The sequence below is a fragment of the Sinocyclocheilus rhinocerous genome, unplaced genomic scaffold, assembly GCF_001515625.1.
Source record: "Sinocyclocheilus rhinocerous isolate Xijiao unplaced genomic scaffold, SAMN03320098_v1.1 scaffold2085, whole genome shotgun sequence".
In the NCBI taxonomy this organism is placed as follows: Eukaryota; Metazoa; Chordata; class Actinopteri; order Cypriniformes; family Cyprinidae; genus Sinocyclocheilus; species Sinocyclocheilus rhinocerous.
Window position 1 is genome coordinate 65,270 of NW_015623685.1, and position 10,000 is coordinate 75,269.

The 10,000-nt window shown below is 39.8% G+C and overlaps 1 protein-coding gene and 1 long non-coding RNA gene across 4 annotated transcripts in view; one reads left to right on the forward strand and one right to left on the reverse strand.

Moving 5' to 3' along the window:
- LOC107728527 (WW domain-binding protein 1-like) overlaps positions 1-7,679 on the forward strand; it is a 12,139-nt gene extending 4,460 nt beyond the window's left edge. For all 3 annotated transcript variants that reach the window (XM_016538843.1, XM_016538765.1, XM_016538924.1), the window contains exons 3-4: positions 2,392-2,571; positions 7,243-7,679. In XM_016538843.1, coding sequence (XP_016394329.1) covers positions 2,392-2,571; positions 7,243-7,499 — 437 coding nt within the window. In that variant the 3' untranslated portion in view covers positions 7,500-7,679. The remainder of the gene's footprint in view (positions 1-2,391; positions 2,572-7,242) is intronic.
- Positions 94-10,000, reverse strand: part of LOC107728813 (uncharacterized) — a 15,998-nt gene continuing 6,091 nt past the window's right edge. Inside the window, exons 2-3 of the long non-coding RNA XR_001638515.1 lie at positions 4,320-4,324; positions 94-128 (exon numbers count right to left, since the gene is read on the reverse strand). This is a non-coding gene — a long non-coding RNA (uncharacterized LOC107728813). The remainder of the gene's footprint in view (positions 129-4,319; positions 4,325-10,000) is intronic.

Here is a 10,000-nt window from a genome sequence, read left to right on the forward strand (position 1 = left end):
TGTCATACCCTTGTCATTATACAAATTTATGTCCTTATTTGTCACAAAAACGCGCACACACACACACACTCTCTCGCACACGCACGCACACACACACACACACACACACACACACACACACTCTCTCTCTCTCTCTCACACACACACTCTCTCTCTCACTCACACACTCACACTCACACACACACACACACACACACACAGCGTTACACAGACACAGACACTCTCTCACACACTCACACACACACACACACTCACACACACACACAACAGTACAGTGCTAGTGAAGTGTTTGGTCCACCAGTCCGTAAAAAGAGCATGTTCAGCTCAAATATCAACTCAAAATCAAAAGGAATAAATGGAAATGTATATTTTGCCCAAAGAAAATGAAGCTTGTTTTAGGAAAATTTAGATTTTTCTGCGTTGTGACATCTGTATGAAAACATCATTGCTGTAAATACAAGGGCCAAAGATTCTTTAGAACATTCTGCAGTTCTCCAGCTGTGGTCCTCAGAGTGTTTAGCCACTCAAACTCTCCTCCTCAGCGTGCATTAGGACGATATAGACACACGTCCTCTTCCAGACAGATTCATAACATTTTCTGCTGATTGGAAATTCTTCATTATTGCCCTGATGGTGGAAAAGGGGATTTTCACTGCTCTAGCTCTTTTCTTAAAGCCACTTCACTAATTTGTGAAGCTCAATTATCTTTTGCTGCACATCAGAAATATATTCTTTGGTTTTTCTCATTGTGATGATGATTAAGGGAATTTGGGCTTTGTTTTCCCTCCTGTTTATATTCCTGTGAAACAGTTTGCCATGGCTGGATAATTTCATGTTCATAATCACCCTGGAGTGCTCAAAATTGTGAATATGAATGGGAATATACTTCAGAGATATTCTACTCAGAAGAATTTCTAGGGGTGCCAATAATTGTGTCCAACATGTATTTGAGAAAAACATTTATTTCATAATGATATTTCCCCCCATTTTAAATTCTTATTATCCAATGAAAGGTTAGATTTTTGTGAATTTTTTAAAAAAAAGATCAAAAGGATTAACAATGCAGATTAATTTTCACAGCCTTCTTTGATCATATTTACCAAGGGTGCCGTATATATAATAAACATATATAAAAAATTGTGTAAATAAGTTGTAGCAGAACTTTTGCATTGTTACTGTAGACTGTCAGCCAAACGCCTTTAAATTTTTTTGTGGCTGAATAAGAGAGAGACCAAAGGAGGAGGGGAAAAAGGGAGGAGAAAAAACTCTCAGTTTCGGATCAGTGAACTGTATGAGGATTTTCCAGACGGTTTTATTGCATGTTTTTCTCTGCCCCATCCTGTCACAGATATCATTAAAGAGCAGTCCAAAGAGCTGAGAGGCACCCAGAGACAAATCACTAGAGACAGAGCTGCCCTGGAGAGACAGGAGAGGCAAATGGTAAGTGGATCAAAGCAGTTTCATATCAGTTGACTTCAATTCTCAGCGTCCACCTCTTCCCTTCTAGCACCATGTGTCGCTGCTTATGCCAGAAAGTCCCTCTTTGATTTCTTTTTTATTGCATCAAAGAATAGAGTTAGATAATGAATTTATTTTTGATCATCCTGTTAATTGCATTTAGAAACAGGTAGATTACGTGGCCTAAAACAGTTAAAAACAGTTCATGGCTCAATACTCATGAAGATGACATGAGTGTTCATGTCGGCCCACCACACTGTTAAGAATCCAACACTCCCGCTCACTCCCTCCATTTACGTTAATTGTTTCTATGTATTATTATCCAATGAAAGGTTAGATTTTTGTGAATTTTTTAAAATAAAAGATCAAAATGATTAACAATGCAGATTAGTTTTCACAGCCTTCTTTGATCATATTTACCAAGGGTGCTGATATTTTTGGCCATGACTGTATACCTTGCTACGTTGCGTTAGGCTAACCAAGACTTGACATTTGCACTTATATTGTTGCTCTTTTGTTAGTTTTGACTGCTTTTATTGTCCTCATTTGTACAGTGGGTACGGAAAGTATTCAGACCCCCTTAAATTTTTCACTTCCACACTGTGGCATGTTTGCTGCATTAGTGCGCGCCTCTATTTGATCGTGTCACGTCATTGTTCAGTACAATTTATTTGTCTTTTGGCTTACTCGAATTTGGCTTAGCCGAATACTTTTGGCTGCTGAACATTCGGTGCATCCCTAGTAAATACTGAAACACATTTGAGCTGAAATGGATTAATCAACAATTTATTAATTTAATCAGTTACCTGTATTAATCATTAAAGTCGTGTGACACTGGAAGTGATTCGCTGCGATAGCACATGACTGATCCCCAGAGTGTAAGCAGGACTGAGGATGAGGATGATGATGATGATGGTGGTGGTGTGTCTGCAGGGTTCTGGCTGGTCTGGAGCCTCATCATCATGCTGAGCTGCTGCTGTGCATACAGACACCGGCGAGTGAAGATGCGTCTGCAGCAGGAGCAGAGACAGAGGGAGATCAGTCTGATGGCGTATCAGGGAGCCTCCAGCTCCTTCATCACTCCTCCTCCTCCTCCTCCTCCTCTCAACCTGCGTGAGTACTGCCTCCACACTAGGGCTCTGCTATATTGACAGAAAATAATATCTCAAAATTTTCTGAGATTTCATCAATAACGATAATTAGACTATATTTAGCTGAGTGTGTTATTGTGCTGGTATCTTAAACTGACTCCTAAAGTTTTTGATATTCATATTTTTCTGATTTCATACGTTTCTGATAAGTTTAAATTGATTTTTACCTTTATAAAGCCTTTTTTTTTTCTAAAAGTGTGCATTATCTTTTGAGTCAAATTCTTACGTTTAATCAGTGAATTAGAATTATAAGACATTTGGGCTGTTACCAAGCAAATTAAATTTCTTATCAACAAAATTCATCTTTGGAATGCAGAGGAAATACAAGCGGCACCTGAAGTGGCATTTAGGTGAGGAATATTTGACGACGGGCCGTTGAATTGTTAGAAAATAATGCACAGGGTGTGGACCAAAGTTACTACGGTTACTAGGCCTGGGTTTTGACACAAATTTCATGATTCGATTCGATTCTCATTCACAAGCTTGCAATTAGATTCAATATCGATTATTTTGTATATATACAGTGGGTACGGAAAGTATTCAGACCCCCTTTAATTTTTCACTCTTTGTTATATTGCAGCCATTTGCTAAAATCATTTAAGTTAATTTTTTTTCCTCATTAATGTACACACAGCACCCCATATTGACAGAAAAACACAGAATTGTTGACATCTTTGCAGATTTATTAAAAAAGAAAAACAGAAATATCACATGGTCCTAAGTATTCACCCCCTTTGCTGTGACACTCATATATTTAACGCAGGTGCTGTCCTGCAATATAACAAAGAGTGAAAAATTTAAGGGGGTCTGAATACTTTCCGTACCCACTGTATATCCAATAAAAATCTCTCAACTAATGCTGTAAAATATATATGAGAGTCAGTTGGTACTACATTACTATAAAATTTAAGATTAAAATTAATGAAGTTTTTACAATAATAACGTTACAGTTACATATTAATATTTCTACTTCAATTTGTTTTTTTGAAATATAAACATAATGGTGGCTATCATAAAAACTTGATGGATTTATCCAAACATAAATTAAACATTGAAGAACAGTAAAAATGATAATGAATATGTTATATGGTGCATATATTTAGCAAAATGCCCCTCTCTACAGTTTATTTTTCTAGCTTACTAATGAGTTTATGGTCACCGAATATGTTTTTCTGAGGTAAATGTGACGTTATGTGACACTCTTTACAAGCCGTTATATTGAAGTCTTTGCGCGGCTGAAACACTGATCGAGCGATTACACGAGACAGGATACGGATTGTAAAGCTGTACTCTTTCTTTTAACTTACCTTCGGACGTTTAGTCATGTTTATTCTGTGCTATAACTAGTATTAAAGCGGAGGAGATGATCAGTTCACGTGCGCCTCGCGCTGCTGCGTCTGTTGAACTGAGACGCTACAGCGATCTGTCACTTCACATTAAACAGCATCAAAACAGCATTTATTGTTTGAATACTGCAATACAATGGACAGAATTTGAAATCTGAGACTTTGTTTCATATTAAAAGCACCAAAGCACAATGCTTATTGTGATATATTGGATGGGAAGTGCGCTTCAGTGTTCCTTCCATTAACTGAAAACAGGCGAGACTAATCAATTCTTGAGATTTAGGAATCGATATCGTTCCGTAAAAATGAGAATCGATTAATATCGAGATATCATCAATATTTTTTACCCAGCCCTAACGGTTACCACACCTCAAGACATCGATCAGATGAGATATTTCAAGGCATTTGTCTGGTTTTTCTACTTAAAACGCTATTGTGAGTAGGATTGTTTCTTCCACATCTCATCCAACGCTCCGTTGCTAATTCCCAAACATCATTTTAGACCTAGTAACGAGGCTTGAGCCGTTGCAGACAAATGCAGTTAATGACTACAGTTACAATAATGCAGTTAATTATTAGAGAGAGGGAGAGATGGCCTCTCTGAGTCTGAATCTAAGTTCACTTTCCTCAAGAACCGTGCCTCGCTTGTGAGGAATGTCATGTAGTCTTTAAGCTGCTATTTTACTGATAAAATCGTCAGAGTAGCTCTAACAACATTAGCACGTAGCCTATGTTTCTGTGTGTGTCTGTGAGGGAGAGCGAGCGGGATAAATAGAGTGCTTTCCATACATAATAAAACATGAGTTTGTGGCAAAAATATGGAAATAATCTGTCTTTTTCATCCTGTTGTTAACTGTATTTATTTGTTTGGTCAGTGTCGTTGTGGGGTTTGGTTCTTTTGCTGTTTTTGGCTGTAAGGACCTTTGAAATAACTCAAATTATTTGGGAAGTGATATGGTCATGTGATGCAGTCAAAAGCTGCCTGGAACTACTTCACCGTGCGTTTCCCTGAAAATAACTGCACACCTTAGAACGCTCATCAGCCAATCAGATTCAAGCGTTCAACGGCTCCGTAGTATAAATGTATGTATTTTACACGCTACTGTTTAGTGCAGAACATGAATGCATTTAACCTGCAGTTTCAAATGCATAAATGTTTTGATATATTAATAAAACATTGAATACTGATATTTGAAATTATTGAAATAATAAAAAGATACTATAAATGTGAAATTAAAACCGGCAGCAAGTCACAAACAGGCATATGGTGTCTAAAACATAAGTCTCTTAATTAACTTCTTGTTTATTGAACTGTTGTAAAAAATCAATATCACGTTTGTAATCATGGTAATTTTTGTAGAAAAAAAAATGGCACTCTTTGTTTGATATTGATTAGCTATATGAAATGATATAAATATATAAATTTTCTGCCCCCATATCTTGAATTTTGTGATCATTCTGAATGTATTTTATTAGACTGAATCATGCAGTGAGAGAACACACTCTAAATTCGCTCTAGTCTAGGCTTCATGTAATGTATGCGTGCACTCTGAGGGTGTTTTGAACGGTTTTTGCAAAATACTCGATAATGTCAAATTGCACATCGTTAAAACAACAATTACGATATCACAGATGATATATATCGGCATCACTGACGCTCTACCTGTCAGCGGCTGGTCTCTGACGCCAGTCTCTGCACTTTATTCTCTTCAGAAACGGGCCACTGGTCACCAAACAACTGACCAGTGAGCTGGACTAGTTTCTGATGTGTCAGTGCTGGTTAGAGGACTAGTGTAGGCGTGACCTCGGCATCACCATGGCCTCCTAATCATCCCCAGATTCTGACTGGCTTCATCACGGTCTCCTCCAGCAGTAAGCTGGTGTTTGGGGGTGTTCTGATGCAGTATGGCTGCCGTCGCTTCATCCAGGAGGTGCTTGAGGAGACCCCCCCTTCTATGTAAAGCACTTTGAGTACCCAGAGAAGCGCTATATAAATGTAAGCAATTACTATTATTAGAAATGATCAGAAAATACAGTAAATGTTGGCGCCGTGTCACTTGATATGAAGGATTCGTTCACCCACAACTTAAAAGTGTGTCGGCGTTTTAATAAACTCGGGGAAAATACGTCATCTTCTCGTCTCCTGTGCATTATTAGCACCACACAGTTTTCCTCTCTGGGCTGTTGAACATTTCAGCTCTGTGTTAACCGCAGGAACTAGGGACGGTTCTATAGGAACTATCAGTGACGTAAGTGTACGCTGATTGGCCAAACGTTTACGAAACACAGACCACCTGGCATTTTTAAAAAGCCATGCAATCATATTTACTCCACGAACATGGAAAGCAGCGATATTAAGGGCATTTACCCGTTGTGTTCTTTTCTCAGCCTCGATGATATGTAACACTGCAAGTTGTCGTAGTAGATTTGGTCTCTTAGCCCAACTTTTTGCTCTCTTAATCGCGCAAATTGTGTTTATATTCCATCTCCGTTATCATGAAACCCACACACAACAAAAACCGCTCCGATCACTGGTTTTCGACATCAGCCGAGGGAGAACCTGGTTCTCTAGGAATGACCCTGCTGGCTAGTTCTCTTATGGTAACACTTTAGGGACTAATTCTCACTATTAACTAGTTGCTTATTTGCATGCATATTACTAGCATATTGGCTGTTTATTATTATTATTATTATTATTATTATTATTATTATAGCTTACTTAATCCTCTTCGTCCCATGAGAGACATAAGGCTGCATTATTACTATAAAGCACATATTAATGCGTTATTCTGTATGACCATATTTCAGATCCCTTAATCCAAACCCAGACTTAAACTTAACAACTACCTTACTAACTCTTAATAAGCAGCAAATCAGGCGTTTGAGGGGAAACTCTTAGTTAATAGTTAACAGTGAGAATTGGTCCCCAAACTAAAGTGTGACCTCATTTCTCATCTCTATGCTGTTTGCTCCTCCATGACACAAAGGAGATGTCCTCAGCTAAATATAATGCAACATTAACTTTAGTCCATATGACTCCAAAGCTGCCATTATTCACTGAACACAGACGTGAATGATGTTTGACGGTCGTATGACGTCAGAGGAGTCATGTGACGGGCCGTTATGGTGCTTTAATGTTTTTGTTTGAGCTTGTCATTCAGAAGAGCCTGATCGATCGTATTGAGTATAGTCCATCAGTCCTCCTTAAGACTGCATTCATTGCAGCTGGTCAGTCAGTCGTCTGTGGTTTGTGTGGAGCTCTGACCGTGTGTGTGCATCACCTACAGGCTTCTGGACGGACTGTAAGCTGCCCGACTACGAGGAGGTGATGGCTCACCCGCCCACGCCTCCTCCACCCTACTCTCCTCCAGAGCAGGAGCTGGAGACGCAGGAGACGCAGCAGGAGCGCGAGGAGCCCAGCGGCCGGCGCAGACACGTGACCGGAGACTCCGGCATCGAGGTGTGTGTGTGCCAGCTGGACGAGGGCTTGGGGCCCGAGGAGGAGGCTCTGTGTCAGGGGCCCGGTGTGTGTGATCAGGAGTGAGGAGTCTGGGAGAGACTGTCTTCTGAGCAGCGTAACGCCTCGAGTGCGTCTCTGACTGCATCCCTCTCACACACTGAACCAATCATACACACCACGGTTTGATTCTCACAGCTGCCCTGAGACCTCAGCCCAGAGACAGACACACACACAGAGAGAGACACACACACACACAGAGACACAGAGACACACACACGCAGGGCGGCACTTGTAGTTTATGTGATGTTTGTGCTGATAGAGCAGATAAACACACAGTCAGCTGATCGTCTTGTGTCTCATCGTGGCCTTTACCTTTTTCACTCGGCTGCTGTAAACAAGCGTGCCGTCCCGTGTGTGTGTGTGTGAGAGAGTGTGTGTGTGTGAGAGTGTGAGAGAGTGTGTGTGTGTGTGTGTGTGTGTGTGAGTGTGTGTGTGTGAGAGAGAGTGTGTGTGTGTGTGTGAGTGAGTAGTCACATGACTCACCTCTATGATTAGTGTTCATTAGTGAAGCACAGATGTGATCAGATGTGTGTCGTAGAGGCTGATAGCCTCTGATCAGACTGACGTCTACTGCATTAAGGGCTAAAATCAAGATCAGAATGTTTCCGGTTGGTTTTCTAGAGTCTGTCGCGTTTGTTTTTTCATGCGTCACTGTTGCACTGAAGGACGGCGTCGTACTCGATTCTTCGACTCCAGCCCAATTCCCACAACGTTTACAGACTCTGTGCCTTTCCCAGTTGAGATCCAGACTAACTAACTAACTAACTAGGCTATGCAAAACCCCAGGACTCTCTGTTGTGAGCTGCAGTAACGAGCAATACTCGACTCCGTCCCTGTGTAATCCGAGCGAATGCGTTTCTTCACCGGACACTCACTACTGTGTTCGAGTGAGAGTCGAGACGTTAGTTTGTCTGAGTTTGTCTTCTAACTCTGTTTGTTTTGGATCATTAGTGTTTTCCGGCGTCACGATGATTGCAGACGTTGTTTTGAGCACCGCCGGTCGCGTTACTCTGGTGCTCTGAAATATGAAACCTTTGACATCGAGCAGCTCCAAGTCTGTTGTCAAATGTGTGATTAATAAAAGAGACGTTTAATATCGAGCCAAATCACAGCGCAAACCAGTTCTTCTGTAAGCACGTCGAGCTTTTACTTCATTCTCATTCATAACAGTAGTGTCCCGTACTTACTTGACTCTTCTGACGGTCCGTGAGCGTTTCTGACGTCTGCTGTGTCTCTATAGTCATTTGTATTTTATTTTTGTAATAAAATAATAAACCAGCTTTGGCACTGATCTGTTTGTCTGTGTTTCTGGTGTTCATCTGCTCGTATCATTATGTTTGCCCTAGACAATGTACTGGTTATGTTTGGATGATGACTATTATTATTATTATTATGAATACGTTTTCATCCGCACCCCAGGAAACCTGTGGGAATAAACCTAGAGCTCACTTACAGAACTCCTGCTGTGTGAAGACTGATAATCACCTGTTCTCCTCGTTCGTGGCATCAAATGCAGTTTTATGATAATTGGTCTACAATTAAAAGATATTTTTAAGGGCATAAACATGGAATAAAACACAATTTTCAGTTGCGTTGATATTCAAAACCTTTGAGAGCTAATACTAGTGTATTTGTACTCCGCTGATTGAGTCATAAGTTAAAATGCTGCACACAATATGTGACCCTGCAGCACAAAAGCAGTGTTAAGTCGCTGGGGTATATTTGTAGCAATAGCCAACAATACATTGTATGGGTCAAAATTATACATTTTTCTTTTATGCCAAAAATCATTAGGATATTAAGTAAAGATCATGTTCCGTGAAGATATTTTGTACATTTCCTACTGTAAATAAATCAGAACTTAATTTTTGATTAGTAATATGCATTGCTAAGAACTTCATTTGAACAACTTTAAAGATGATTTTCTCAATATTTAGATTTTTTTTGCACCCTCAGATTCCAGATTTTCAAATATTGTCCTATCCTAACAAACCATACATCAATGGAAAGCTCATTTATTCAGCTTTCAGATGATGCATAAATCTCAATTTTAAAAGATTGACCCTTATGACTGGTTTTGTCACAAACGTGATGGATGTCAGGAGATCTGATTGGTGCATTGTTTAGCAGCATAAATGTGTGTAAAAATGGAAGAAAAGGCCAGTGGGGGTCGCTGTCATGTTATGAATGCATATTAATAGCTGTACTCATCTTATTTTTAAAGGCGCTGTATGTAATATTTTGCCTGTACTAAAGCATAAAAATACCATACTGCATTCGCAGATAGAAAACATGCTAAGTTCATATACTTGTCTCTCTGAAAAACAATGATATAGTCAGTTATTGTATTTTGAAGTGTGCGTGCTGCGTCGAAATGTCAGTTTTGTTGTGTTCAGTGTGACTCCGCCCACTGCCAGTTCATCCAATAGTATTTTGACACTCCGGGTTGCCAGTTTGCAGATAAAACAGTTTATTGCTGCTGTGGAAGGCAGCAAACGTACTGCGTCAGAGACTTAAAGGGGTCA